Here is a 15,505-nt window from a genome sequence, read left to right on the forward strand (position 1 = left end):
CTTCCAGAACCCCACCTCCAGAGCCGCCTACGGTGCCGCCTCTGACGGCTCCGCCTTTCACGGCTCGGCCCGGACTTCCTGACCCTCTCCCTGTCCTGTGGCCTCTTCCCTGGCCTCCGGACCCTATTCCTGTCCGGTGGTCACCTTCCAGACCCCCTGACCCAGTCTCTGCCCTATGGCTGTCCCCTAGATCTCCCGACCACCCGCCTGTCCACATGGACAGTCTCATTTCCCTCTGTGCCCCTTGGACTGCCCTCAATTTTGTTTGTGTGTTTTGTGGGTTTTCTGTTCAGGGGTTTTTTGTTTGTTGGGATCGTCCAGCACCACTTCCCAGAGGTCGCGCTCCTCGCGACCGAACGCGGCCGTCAGGAGCCGTCCGTTATAGCGGGGGGAGTACTGTCACGAACCCCGCTCCCTCGCTCCGCCCCCTCGAGCTTCCACGCTCGTTCCGCCCCCTCGAGCTCCCACGCTCGTTTTGCTTCCTCGAGCTCGCACGCTCGTTTTGCTCCCTCGAGCTTCCACGCTCGTTCTGCTCCCTCGAGCTCGCACGCTCGTTCTGCTCCCTCGAGCTCGCACGCTCGTTTTGCTCCCTCGAGCTCTCATGCTCGTTAGCAGGTCTCCCTCCTCGGGCTCGCAAGCCCGCTCTCAGTCACCACATTAGTTTCACCTGTACTCGTCTCATCACCTATCACTGTTTACACCTGCACTTGCCCCTATATATATCACAACCCTTTCGTCTCATTCCTGTTGGTTATTGTATTTAGTTTCCCGTGTCTTTGCCCCCCCCCCCTCCCCCCCGCTAGTCCCGTCTAGTTCCGAACTCCCTTGTGATTGCTACCCCTTAGCTTGCCAGCTCTAGTATTCCCCTAGCTCCCGTGTTTAGTTCGTTCTTCTGATCCTGTTTCCCGGCTTCGACCTCCCGCTCTCGTTGACCACTCTCTCCCGGATTTGCCCCTTTGCTCTACTTTGATTCCCCGGCTTTTGACCCTACGCTTCCCTCGACACTCTCTTCTGGATTTGCCTTGTTTGTACTTTTGCCTGCTTTTGCTCTTAATAAAAGCAGTTCTCATCGACATTCTTGTGCGGGTGACAGGCCCCCACAGTCACCAGATCTCAACCCAATAAAGCATCTTTGGGATGTGGTGGAACGGGAGCTTCGTACCCTGGATGTGCATCCTACAAATCTTCATCAACTGCAAGATGCTATCCTATCAATATGGGCCAACATTTCAGCACCTTGTTGAATCAATGCCATGTAGAATTAAGGCAGTTCTGAAGGCGAAAGGGGGTCAAACACAGTATTAGTATGGTGTTCCTAATAATCCTTTAGGTGAGTGTATATATATATATATATATATATCTATATATATCTGTACTTAAGTACAGTAATAAATTACATTACTATGGAAAACCTGGATGACTTGCATTTGCAAGTATACAACTAAACCATACTGTGCTCAATAGTGTTTATCACAATGTAATGTGCTTGACTTCCATTTCTAGTGTGACAAATGAAGTAAAATCAGCTGGGTATTTAACATCTCATTCTTGACTCATTATTTATATAATGGACTTGCAAAAGTTCACAAAATTGGATTTAAATGCTCAATAACCATTTTTACTGTCAATATGTATTAACAAAAAATATATTATTTATTTTTGGAGTGTATGGAAATTCCAACTAGATATCACTAGCTGAATTATACATGCAACATAATGAGGTCATGTGAAAGACATTGTGAGGTCTTTTGACTGCAATATATCATAATTCTGAAGCATTTTTGAACCATTTAATAATGATAAAGCATTCTGTCACAAATTATTACTAAAATTAGTAGGCAGGTTATAGTATTCAGTAACTAGTATTCCATTCCAAACAAAGCCCCCATTAACATGCCAACCCACGACTCTTGTCAAACCCATTACATTACCATAATTTTAAGATGATCTATTGTGTGTGCACGCATAGGCCATCTTTGATTGAGCTGTCACATGTTGTTGTTCCAGTGCTCATTTTCTAGTTTGCTGTCAGACAAAAGCACATACTAGAATGGAAGTGCAGGGAGTGCATGTTTCAGTGCTGAGTTCATGAAGCTTGTTCAGCAGACTGCTCAAGTTTGAATAGGAAAGCCAGGGAGCAAGCTGAGAGGACAGAGGAGCTCTACACTCATTAGAGTGTTTGTTTTAACAGTGTACACGCTTCAGTGGCTAAGCCACAAGCTAGCGCCTCAGCGATTACATGGGCTGGTGACTGGTCTTATTTACTCTCTTCAGCATGTGTACGTTCTCTATTCATCTGCCTGTAGTGCCAGAACCAAGTTGTACAACATACAAACAGACCTACAGTGTGCCAGTTATGTTGGTGCTGCATACATTTGAAACATGTGGCATTTGGCAGTTCCATTTCTTTTCTTCTGTGAGCAACATAAGTAATTCATAATTTTTTGATGTGCAGTCTCAAAAATAAGGATTTTATTTTTCTGCTGGCAATACCAATATTTTCATGACCCCACCCAATGTTGAATTTTCAGACAAATATGCTTATTTTTAAGTAAGTGTAACCAGTCCTGCTTGAATTCGTACCGGTATCAGCCTGCATGGGAGGTGGGTACGCTAACAAGGAGACTAAAGGCTACAGCCTTTAGTGTCAGTTGCTAGTGTGCCTCTTGAGATCAGGGGAGTGAGGTTTACATATACCGCACAGCTATTACTTACCAGCTAGCTCCCATTACACTCACTTTCCTAAACCTCACTCCCATCTGGGTCATGGCACCACTGTAACCAGTCCTGTTCTGCCCACTCCGAATGGGATTCAAACTGTTTCTCCGGCATGGGAGGTAGGTACACTAACAAGGAGACTAAAGGCTACAGCCTTTAGTGTCAGTTGCTAGTGTGCCTCTTGAGGTCAGTGGAGTGAGGTTTACACATACCGCACAGCTATCACGTACCAGTTGGCTCTCGTTACAAAAGCATTACGTTTTCTTTATAAAAAAAAACAAGTTACAATATATAGTTTATTAGATGTTTAATTTGCAATAATATCTGGACATTTTGTTATACATTAGAAGCAACAATTTCATAAACATATTTTTGGGAAAACAGTATGTCATACACTTTAAAACAGAACTGATTTGTTTATCAATCACTTTCAGCCTATTTTAACAGATGCTTCCAAGATTATCACAAATCATTGCAAATTTGACCAGATTTCATCTATAGGTTCTTTTCCACCAACTGACTAAACTATTCTTGTTGCAGAACCGTGCTGTTCCTCATGATCCAGGCATATTGGTACTTTAAATGTTCCTTTTTCCATTGTGGTGGTGTGATATAAGGATTAGAATGGCCTGACTGAATTTAAATGTGAGTCACCACATCACTAAAGCCGTTCCTCTAGCATGGTTGAGTGCAGTTAGAGAACCGTGCTAAGAAATCCAGGCCAGGATAGGTTTGTAATCATACCGTACTCAACCATGCTCAAATGGAAATGCTACTGGAGCTGTTTTTCACCGTGCTCAGAATGGTTTGGTCCGATGGTGGACAAGCAATTTATGTTAATCAGCTAGACAACTTGACTTTGATGTATTGACAACAATTTAAATACATCACAGAAAAAGGGTTTTTGGAACTGGGGCCTGGAGTGTTTTATTTACCTCTTCCTGGAATGTCCTTCCATAGCTTGACTAAACATTTGAATTCCTTCGCAATTATTTTACGCATGGTTTTGAGCATTTTGGAGTTTATCAGTGCAGAGTTTGGTGTTTATCTCCCATCCAGACTGTATTAGATTTACCTAAGCTACATCCCTTTCAAAATGTTAATCCATTAGATTTAGTTCTAATAATAATTCTCATTCATCAATCCTGAATGCATAATTTATGATGCTTTTATTTGTTTTGGTGTTTTTTCACGCAACACAGTGGTCAAGAGGGGCTGATCCTCTTCTTTCTCTGGCCCCGTGGGTTATTTAGACAGATGCACTGAAACATGGAGCTGGGTTTTGTGGTGTTAATGTTTCTGCAATGTGGATGAAAGATAGGCTCAACTGACTGAACCAGAACAAAAGCTCAAACAAAGAGCTGCCTCAAACATTAGTTTGTCTCAATCTTGTGAGTGCCCAAATGTTTCATTACTTTCTGCTGAAGGATTTCATGCTGCATTCCTGGCAACCCTGTTATAAATCCATGAACAACAAGGTCTTTCCCTCTCTCTAGCTTTGTTCCACAAGTAGTGAGCTGCCCACTGCCTTATTGGCAGCCGCCTTTGAAATAAGCAACCGCATGGTCATGGAACATAATAAGTGTTCCATACAGATGCAGCAACTCAGTTATACCACACAAATAGCCATCCATAAGAAAGACTCAAAACGCAATTGATTTCAATAGTTTGAGGTTAGCATATTGCCAAGATAATAGTGTGATACACTTTAAAGCATATTGGGTAAAATAATCAATCACATTTTTTATCAGTAGTGTTCAGTATAGCATGACATATACTGCGTGTATATTTATAATCAAGTTTTCCAGCATGCCATCTTGAGTTTATTTTTTTCAGCTCATCACAATTCTTTGTGAAGAATGAATTCAATGCTAGCATTTGAATTTGGCCCCCCTAAAAAGGTATCTTCAGAAACAGCTTAATTAAGTTTCCTACTTTTTTGTCAGGAGCATACCTATGATGCCTAAAAACTACAGTCCATGTAGGCAGCTCACTAGATCTTAGAACAGAGCATCGGTTTCTGTCTCCCTCTCTCGTTTTGGAATTACAACTTTCAATCATGGTCAAAGCTTAGTTAATTGTGCTGATTAGGAGGTCTTGCAGGTGAAGTTTAAGGGACAGACAGCTTATTAGCCGAAGAAGCACCCACCCTCTCCATATTTGACCAAGAAGGGCTCAAATCTGTGTGCGCTTCACGAAAGATCTCTCTGTTCTCTGTTGCATGAATAAGTCAATTCCCAGCCAAATCCTTCTACGGTTTTGGCAAGAAATTACATTTTTACATGCCTTGGCTCAGAGCAGACATTTGATTATTCATGTTATGTGATTAATGGTAGGTTCAGCCCTGCTTCAATGGCCTACCACAGTGACTTGAGCTCTGCTAGGGGGTGTGGCCTTACCCAGGCATTAATTGTCATAATGGGGAGTTTAAGGATTTGACTGCCAGTGACAGACCTGACAGAGAGAGGAGGGAAGCGTCACCATGCAGAAGCAGCTTGCACACTGCATACATGCATGTGTGTGTCTATGTAGGACTAGCCTGCTGGGAATGAATCAGCGCAAAGGTTTAATGACGCTAGCAGGGTAACATTAATATTCTGTCTTTAATCATAAATTATATATTTGCAAATATCTCATATCATAAATATGCATTAAATGCTGTACATTTAAATCATTTCACATTTAGTCATCATCACTTAATTATACATGCATGGGTTCATATGTTTAATTTGGATACTTAACATGACCTGAATTTGAGCAAACACATATATATATATATATATAAAAAAGTGCCATAACCATGGCCGTTTCAACCAGTAGCTAAAATGTATTAAAAATGAAAGAAAGAAATTGTATCATAAAGTGAAAAAAAATCTTCCTAGCTAAAACCTGCTTGTCAATTCACTCTGGTGATGGAAAAGCATTGAGGCCAAGCCTTCTGACTTTCTGCCATCTGTGTATAATTATATGGAGGTAAACATAGAGTGAATAATTCCATTTTAGTGCTCAAGTTGATTAACAAAGTAATTTTAAGGCCATTGTGGAAAATGTATTTCCATTAATTAACCCAGGGTTGACTTACATGACAGTACCACATTGATTAGCATATAAAGTTTTAATTTATGCTTTAATTACTGATTAACAATGTAACAGGTAAAGGATGGGCAAGCAGTCTGGAACCGGCTGAACAGTCAACATAAAGTTTAATTATATAAATTATATTACAACAACATAAAGCATAAAGGTTTAATTTCATTTTTATTTGTACTTTATTTTATTTTATTTAAAATTATCCTATATCTAAAGAAATTATAGTCTATACTGCATTCCTATATGTCACTCACTCAACGTTGTGTCGATGTAGTAACACTAGGGCTTACTCTTGGAAGTCCCAAACACCTCTGATGTTTTAAGAACAGGCAAATAAAAATTGGCGAGTGGAATTTGCATGCCATTCCCCCGGACATACAGGTAAAAAGGAGCTGGTATGCAACCACTCATTCTGATTTTTTCTTTGGAGAAGAACGGTGTTGATGCATTCCACTGCCAATCCTTTCACCTCTGCAAGAAAGCAAAGCGCGATCTCCACGGCTGCTGCATTTTAATGGTTCATCAAAAAGGTTTCTCTTCTCTCGCACAGATAAGTGCGGAGAACGCACCTGTGCGCTTCGGCAGTGCGTGTTGAGTGCTAAAAGGGTATATTTCTCCTTAAAAAAGAGTGTATATTCCCTTAAAGAGTGGGCACTGCATTCGTGGATGGTTCATGTCTGCATTGCGAGAACATGACTATGGCCACGTTGCGATTGCGGCTTTCCTTCCTCAGAGGGAAAGCCACTCCAGCCGCTTCCCGCCTCGTTTCTTCTGGCCACGGGCACAAGACTAATTTGGGGGTGAATCCCCACGGACCTCCCATTTCCCAGCACGCTCGTGTCGCCTGGTTGAGTTCGGGGATGAGCCAGGTTTCAGAGCGGGTTCAACCTCTCATTCGGCACTCAGGAGGAGGATGAGATATCGATTGCAGCATCGGAGAGCAGGCTGCTTAAGTCTGATGCGGAGGACTCGGCTGGGCTACCGCCTTCAGGTCTGGCCACCCAGTCTGAGGCTGACATCGAGCTGGTGACTATGCTTGCGCGGGCTGCCGTGAGTGTCGGGCTAGAGTGGAATCCTCCACTCTGCCCTGAACCCTCGGGGCTCGATGATTGGTTCCTGGGGTCAGAGCGCTGCTCACGGCCGTGCTCCGCCCTGGTGCCTTTCTTCCCTGAGGTTCGTAGTCGTGGCGGGCACATTTCACTGCCCGGACCAAGCTTTCAAGTTCTCAGGCTGCTCTCACCACACTCGATGGTGGGGCAGCCAGGGGCTATACGGACGTTCCCCAGGTAGAGCAGGCGATTGCAGTGCACTTGTGCTTTTAAAATGCCGCCACCTTGTGGAACCGTCCTAGGCTCGCATCCAAGGCCCGTAAGACTACGTTGTCTCTGACAGCGAAGGCTTACAGCGCCACGGGGCGGGCCGCCTCCGCTCTGCATGCCATGGCCCTCCTGTAGGTCCACCTGGCCAAGGCATTGAAAGAGCTGCACGAGGGTAGTCCTGACCCGGGAGTAATGCAGGAGCTGCGCTTGGTGACTGACCTCTCCATCCCCCAGTGGAGGGCCAGAGGGAGAATCCTTGGTTTCCTTTTTTGTTGAGTTTGCCCACCTTTTCAAAAAAAGAGTGCTTTCCTCATTCTCTGGGTCATACACTCAATGCCTTCATTCTTACGATAGCCATGCACCGAGCATTCCGGCTGTGACACAAACACACCCATGCACAGGCGATTGTGGCAGGCTACGAGGACGCTCAGCCTCCTCCCCGTTGCTGACCAGTCCTGAGTGTGCTACACAGAGGGAGGTAAGTGCTTTAACGTCTCTCACTATACAGCAAGATCGGAACACGAGCCCCCCGATGCAGCACTTCCCACCCGCTCTGCAGCGAGACCCGTTCCGCGGGTATGTCAGCAGCGGTTGTCCCCTTGGTGCCCCTTGTCCGGAGTTTGGAGGCATGGTTAATGCTCTCCAGCTATCGCAATGGCTTGCCAGGACGATCCAGGCATGATAGAGCCTGTTCCTCCAGCCGAGATGAAGAGCGGCTTCTACAGCCCCTACTTATTCGTGCCCAAGACTGTGGGTTGAGACCGATCTTGGACCTGCGGGTACTGAATTGGGCCCTGTAAAGGCTTCCATTCAGGATGCTCATGAAGAAGCACATTCTATCGTGCATCCAGCACAGATATTGGTTTGTGGCTGTAGACCTGAAAGACACGTACATTCATGTCTCAATCCTGTCTCAATCCTACCTCGACCATTCCTTGAGTTTTCGTTGGAGGGTTGGGCATTAATTAGCACTCGCTGAGAAGTTCAGTCTCATGAATTGACTGCAAATGCTACATCCAAAAACATTGGAAATGCCCACTGATAATAATAGGGTCATGTCGTCACGGACATGATTTTCTAGTTATTTTGCGGGAAACGGCACAATGCAGGACAGTTCTGCATATTTGCGTATATGTGTGTGTGCACGTGTTTGCTTTAACACAGTGAAATATCTCTGGCTACGTCTATGACTTCAGGGGCTAATACAGCTATGTGCAGACAGAGATGTGTTCATTAATTTCTGTTTTGTTATTTATTTATTAATTTTTTTCATCGCATCACAAATGTCATGGACTCAGCTGGACTCGGCAAAAAAATCCCAAAGTCCCAAAGGCTCAGATCCAAGTCAAGTCAAGAGTAAAAATGCACCCGAGTCCGTAACATGTCCAAGTTCATTAAAATTGTTTGATTTTCGAGTCTGAGTCTAAACTTGAGTGCACAAACTCTATGGATTACTTTTACTATAACTGTCTGTGGTTTTTGTAGCTTTAAAGTGCCGATCATCATCCACTTGCATTGTATGGACCTACAGAGATGAGATACTCTTCTAAAAATCGTTGTTTTTATTCTGTAGAAGAAAGAAAGGCACGCATATCTGGGATGGCATGAGAGTGTACTCACTGCAAAGAGAGTGTAATAATGAGAGAATGATGAGATGTGAGAATTTTTATTTTTGCTGTTGCTTGAGGTGTAGACTGGGTGTAAGACTTTCCAGTGTTACTGAATAAGTTATCTTCTACATTTATTTTAGACACTAGCTGGGCTTCCATCTACAGGTTTTTATGTAAATTTTGGGATATTGCATAAAACATGCTGGATGGAGACACAAAGATGCTAATAAAGTTTCCAAAATGCATATAAAAAATGTATGCGCTCGCTTGAGTTGGATACATTTTTTATTCGGTACGATAATTTTTTTAATCTATGATCGAAAAAGAGAACGTTTATATATATATATATATATATATATATATATATACAGGTATATATATATATATCACACACAATATTAAGCACATCAACTTTGATGGAAGCCCATTAAGCAAAAATTTTGCATCAACAAGCCATATGAATTCGTAAATCATATTCGTTATTCACAACTGTCGCAAGTATAGAAAATGGGATTGACTTCAATTATTTATTCATGGACAGTATTCAAACCACTGCTGTCAGCTGTGGTTTGGACAATTTAGAGCCACACCTGTTAGTAAATACGCTTGTCAATCCCAACAATATTGTGAATGCATCCTGTGTGTGTTTTCAGAGTAGACAGTCAGAATAATATGTTTATTGTGTTTGCTGGCTTCTTAATTCACCATCTGTTTTGATATTGCACTGATATTCTACCCAACTTTAATGGAATAGTCACAGGATCCAGGGGTATAGAAAATGCAGATCTTCTCCCATAGGGATTTCAGCACCTTAAGACTGCTCAAGGCAATAGCACAGCTGTCATGTATACCCGTGATAAAGCTGCCTTTTCTGGGATGATGTTATTGTCTGTATGTATTACTCCAGATCTAGCATACTTCTGCAAAATTATGGAAGTTAGAATTTGAAAAAGTGATCACTGACATGTAGTAGCTGAAACAACTTTGCCCCTAATGCATTATTTATATCTTCTTTCTTTCTTTTTCTCCTTTCCAAAACTATCATGCATCATATTTTTAGGTTAATTTGTTTTTGTTGTTTAGTGTCATATATTTCTCTGTATATTAGTATTTGATTAATCATTTCAAAGCAAAAGCGTAGTATATTTAACAGAGGGAGATCACAGATGTTGGCACAAAGTTAGATTATATTGCATTCAGTTTGATTAATTGTGAAGTGAAACATATTCAGAGACTGCAGAGAGATGTTTTTAAATGTTTACACATAATTGTAAAAAGGGAAAGATGAAAAGAAATATTTTACATTCTATGTGAGAGACATTTTGTCCTCCCTGCACAGATGTGCTTTTGATATTGTATTTGTATTTTATGTGAAAGCTCCTCCATACAGTAGCTTTTGTGTTTTTGTGGCTCTTCAGGGAGTTTGGCTGGAGGGATCCTGAACTGCCTGAGGTCATCCAAATGCTGCAGCACCAGTTTCCATCGGTACAGTCCAACGCTGCTGCCTACCTTCAGCATTTGTGCTTTGGAGACAACAAGATAAAATCAGAGGTAACTGCTGCATATTAAATTTATACAAATTCTCAGTCAAATTCTGCATGTTATAAATAGGACATGTACTAATAAATCTATGTAAGAGTATTATCATAGAAGGGATAGTTCACCCAAAAATGAAAGTCTCATCCTCATTGTTCCAAACTCATGGAACTTTGTGTCTTCCAAGTAACACAAAAGGTGCTGTTAGGCTTTATGTTAGTCTCACTCACCATTTTCTTTCATTGCATCTTATTTTCATACAATGAAAGTGAATGGTAACTGAGGCTGTCATTCTGCCTAACTTGTCCCTACATAGAAAATACCTGCCTGGGGGCATTTTCAGGATGGCCACAAAGTGACCTGACTTGCCTTAAAGGGACTAACACTGCATTCCCAAATATTAGGCAAGTGAGTATTCTGATCTTATCATTATTTCCATGCACATTTTCCAACTGCAAACCATATAAGCTTGAATGCTTATTGGATTCAATAATTTCAGGTGGTATGCATTTGTGTTATGAGGGAGGGTGTGGCGAAAGTGACTAACTTTCGCATAATTTTTAGGCAGCTTCATTTCCTCGGGTAAAATGGGCCAAAAAAGAGATTTAACTGACTAATGCTTATGTTGCTAATAGTCAACTCGGGGGCAAAAAATGAAAAAGGAGCAAATTAACTGCAAAAGACTTCAGAAGAATGAAACGTGACACTACCAGGAACCCTTTATCCTCCAGTGCCACCATATTCCAGAACTGCAACCTACCTGGAGTGCCCAGAAGTACAAGGTGCCAAGTGCTCAGAGACATGGCCAAGGTCAAGAAGGCTGAAACATGACCACCACTGAATATATTCATAAGTTGAAGCATCAATATTGGGCAAATAAATACATGAAGACAGATTTTATGGACAGATGAAATGAGAGTGACTCTTGATGGACCAGATGGATGGGCCCATGGCTGGATCACTAATGTGCACAGGGCACCAATTCAAGTCAGGTGCCAGCAAGGTGGAGGCGGGATACTGGTATGGGCTGCTATCATTAAGGATGAGGTAGTTGGGACCTTTTCGAGTTGAATATGGACTGAAACGCAACTCTCAAACCTACTGACAGTTTCTGGAAAGTACTTTCTTCAAGCAGTGGTACAGGAAGAATTCATCAGCATTCAAGAAGGACATGATCTTTATGCAAGACAATGCTCCATCATATGCATCCAAGTACTCCACTGCTTGGCTAGCCAGCAAGGGCCTCAAAGATGCCCAAATAATGACTTGGCCCCCTTCCTCACCTGACTTAAATCCTACTGAGAACTTGTGGACCCTTCTAAAATGTGAGAATTACTGTGAGGGAAGACAGTACACCTTTTTGAACAGTATTTGGGAGGCTGTGGTTGCTGCTTCAGTGAAAGTTGATCGAGAACAGATCAAGAAACTGACCGACTCCATGGATGGAAGAATCTTGGCAGTTATTGAAATGAAGGGTGGCTATATTGGTCACTGAATATATTTGTAAGGCCAAATATTTTATTTAATTGCCATTTTGATTTACTTATTTGTTGCACCTACTCTAAAAATTAAGAATAAACAATTGAGTTGGGAGAAATTCTTTTTTAAATTTGGTTGCCTAATAATTGTGCACACTAACAGTTGCCTAATAATTGTGCACACTTATAAATCCCCTATGAAAGACAAAACTCACTTTTTCTTTGTTAAGCATTCAGGTTTAAGGTTCAATAACATTTTGAACTGACTGAGAGCATTGTGTCTGTTCAACAATAAAATTAATCCTGAGGACTACAAATGCCTAATAATTGGGCACGCAGTGTATATACACTTTCTCTGTTCTTTACTGTTTACATTAACCAAAATTTTGCCTATTGTAATATTGCCACAGAAGCCTGTTGAATGTCTTTTATGTTTTTTATAATGTTGTGGATCTGTATATCAGATACGGAGGCAGGGAGGGATACAGCTTCTGGTGGACTTGCTGGATCACCGCATGACTGACGTGCACAGGAGTGCCTGTGGTGCACTCAGGAACCTAGTTTATGGCAAGGCCAATGATGACAACAAAATCACCTTAAAGAACTGCGGTGGGATCCCTGCGCTCGTGAGACTCCTGCACAAGGCTACAGACATGGAGATCAGAGAGCTGCTCACAGGTACTCTAAACGCAATAAATAAACACATTCAATTTCTCATTCAGTTTTTTGCTTTATTCTCCATCTTGCTCACCATGTCCTTACCAGACACGATGTGACAAGATTCCAACCTGAAGAAATTTGTCTGTCCAAACTGAAAGCGAAAATGCTGCATGATGTGACACAATAACAGGCAATCAGAGCATATTTGTTGTATAATAGGTAGTTATGTGGAATGGGATTTTGGACCAAGCAACCAAGAAAATTTACTGCCTTCTATTACTTGTAGTGGTCATGGCTGGTTTGGACAAAAAGTCCGATTTACAAGGAAGAGATATTGTTTAATGCTTTGTGTCACGGTTGGTTAGACTGTTAAAGTGACAACATGCAGTTTTTACCCTAAGAACTATTCTTACCTGATCTATTCTTTAAAATTACTTTTGTTGGTATAACCTAATGTAGTCAGTGTGATTTATTCATATTAAATTATATATTTTTACATAAATTAAAGTAATTGATTTAGATGTTACCACATGAAGCACATTTAGGTTACCTGACAATGCATCTTTTGGGACACAGTGTCTGCCTTTTTACCCATGTTCAGCATACAAATACATTAGCTTGACCTTTCTATCTCAGGCTTCCATATACAGTAGTAATTGGGATACCCAATTTGAAAAATATTGTGAGTCTTCACTTTAATTGCTAGTCCGGGTTTGGCTGAAGGCTACAGTTTTTGTCCGGTCAGAACAATGATGTCTTACTCGGGTTATAATCCAAAACGTTGTCTTTATTAAATGTGCATAGATGTGTGGTTCTGTGAATACAACATACAAATATAAATATGGATATAAAAACATGTATAAAACACAAAACAATATTAATAAAGCTTATTTGTTCAATACAATGTGTACAAACTATGAGTGCGCGAACGCTGTACAGGAGCTATGCACGAGCATGGCTGCTGCTGCACGGGCGATCAAACTAAGGTGTAAACAAATTTCAGCGCATGCGCGCTACCAGAAATACAACGCTGCATTGGTGCTTATAAGGAATAAATATACCAAATACTAACAGCGAATGACAAATAAATATGGAATGGCAGTAATGTCATAGCAGAGGAATATAATCTTATAAACAACATTAAATGTAAACACGGATACAGGCGGAATAGTGTTTGTCTTTACATTTGCTGAGAATATTCAATAATTATGTTGTAACTTACAGTGTAATGCACGCACACGCACAATCGGTAAAAACTCTTAGATTTGGAATAATACAGACTTTACTCTACAAACTATCTACAATATTCAGCCGATCTCCTTTTCCCGTTATCATTTGACTGCTCTCTTCTCCGTCACTTTGCGAACTCCGGTGGAAATTTTGGGAATAGTCAATTTCGTGCTGAATGACAGGGGTGACAGGGAGAGTCCATCTATCAAAGGGGGACGCTTTCTACACAATTCATTTATCAGCTCTCCTGGAATCATCCACTTGTAACTGTAGACCCCATACTAAATTATATGTTAATGATCTCATAATTGGTTAGGGCTATAATAATTAAGATAATACCAGTGCTTAGCCTCTTTAGGGACTTAGGGATGCATCAGTGAAAGACAAAGGCTCTTCATAATTCCCTATAGCGATATTTTTGTTATAAAGATTCTGAGAGCTGTCTGAAGAATTTGGTGTCAATTTGCTTTTTGAGGCATCTTATAAATGTCAGATCCCAAAGTGTTAGGAGATGCTTCAATAAGATGTTGCGGCTCCCTTGTGTTTCAGCGTGGTGAGCAATCTAAATGTCCATCAATTGAAAAATCATCATCATCCTGAAACCCAAAGCTCAGAGAAACAACCAAAGTGTTTAAAATAATATAGGTGAAGTGAAGCTGAGTTGCGCTTGCTTATTACAGGTCCATGTCTCATATATTCATCTCAGATTAAACATTTGGGAAAGGTTTACAATTAGGATGTAAATTAGAAAGCGGTTCAGAACAGAGGACGTCTTCTTGCCAGGCAGAAATCCTCCCCCCCCAATTCTGTTTTAAACCCAACTAAAAATGCTTTTCTGAACGCTACTCAACAGTCCTGTGAAACATTTTTAAACTTCTTTACTCACAAAATTTAGCAAATTAAAGGTGCTATAGTTCCTTCACAACTTGATCAACCACTTATTCCTTCCCCGTCCAGCTCCCTGACTCATTTTCAACCAGTTACGTCAGAATAGTTAGCGGATGTAGTCTCTAAGATGAAGTGTTGCAGTTAAAAGCTGGATATTCTTTCTCCACTCCTTCTTAAATAAGTTTTCATGACTATATGTTCCAGTGTGACTGCTATAATTAACAGCTCATTAGCAAGTGGAGTTGTTCCAAATAGTTTTAAACATTAAATTCTACATCCTTTGTTAAAAAAAAAAATTGTAGATAGTTGTTTATTCGCAGCTCTAATTTGATCTAAATACATTTAACATTTTAGATACATTTCCATCTGGTTTCAGACCCTCTCACAGCACTGAATCTGAATTGTTGAAGGCTAATAATTATATTTTAATCTCCATGGATTCAGATTCACCTGTCATCATATTTGTTTTTAGTTCTCAGTTCCACGTTCGACACTACCAACCATAATGTTCTTCTTAATCGTCTAGAATATATGGTTGGCATCCAGGGTATTGCCCTCCAGTGGTTTTCCTCCTATCTAAAAGAAAGGACATTCTCTGTAAATATTAATACATTTTTCTGCTACGTTGGCTCAGTTACAGTGTGGTGTCCCTCAGGGGTCGATTTTAGGACCCTTGTTATTTTACTTGCTTCCTTTGAGCTCTGTTTTTCAGAAGTACAGCATAGCTTATCACTGTTATGCTGATGATTCCCCATTTTATTTCCCAGTGAGTGTGAGCAGAAATTGTTCATCTGAGAATGCCCTAAATTGCTTCAGAGATATTAAACATTGTTTGGCAAACAATTTTTTTCAACTAAATGAAAGTAAATCTGAAGTTCTGATTTTAAGTTCCTCCATGTCCTCCTTACCTGGCCTGGCTGCCTAGTTAGGTTCTCTGTCATTGAATGTACATGTGAGGAGTCTTGGAGTGATTTTA

General features: G+C 41.1%; 1 protein-coding gene across 1 annotated transcript in view; it reads left to right on the plus strand.

The window, feature by feature from the left end:
* The window catches only part of LOC127645541 (catenin delta-2-like), a 148,905-nt gene that overhangs the window by 93,787 nt on the left and 39,613 nt on the right, over nucleotides 1–15,505 (plus strand). The window contains exons 10-11 of the mRNA XM_052129194.1: nucleotides 10,156–10,288; nucleotides 12,216–12,429. Of these exons, the coding sequence (XP_051985154.1) occupies nucleotides 10,156–10,288; nucleotides 12,216–12,429 (347 nt within the window). The remainder of the gene's footprint in view (nucleotides 1–10,155; nucleotides 10,289–12,215; nucleotides 12,430–15,505) is intronic.

This window comes from Xyrauchen texanus, chromosome 6 (genome assembly GCF_025860055.1).
Source record: "Xyrauchen texanus isolate HMW12.3.18 chromosome 6, RBS_HiC_50CHRs, whole genome shotgun sequence".
Classification (NCBI taxonomy): Eukaryota; Metazoa; Chordata; class Actinopteri; order Cypriniformes; family Catostomidae; genus Xyrauchen; species Xyrauchen texanus.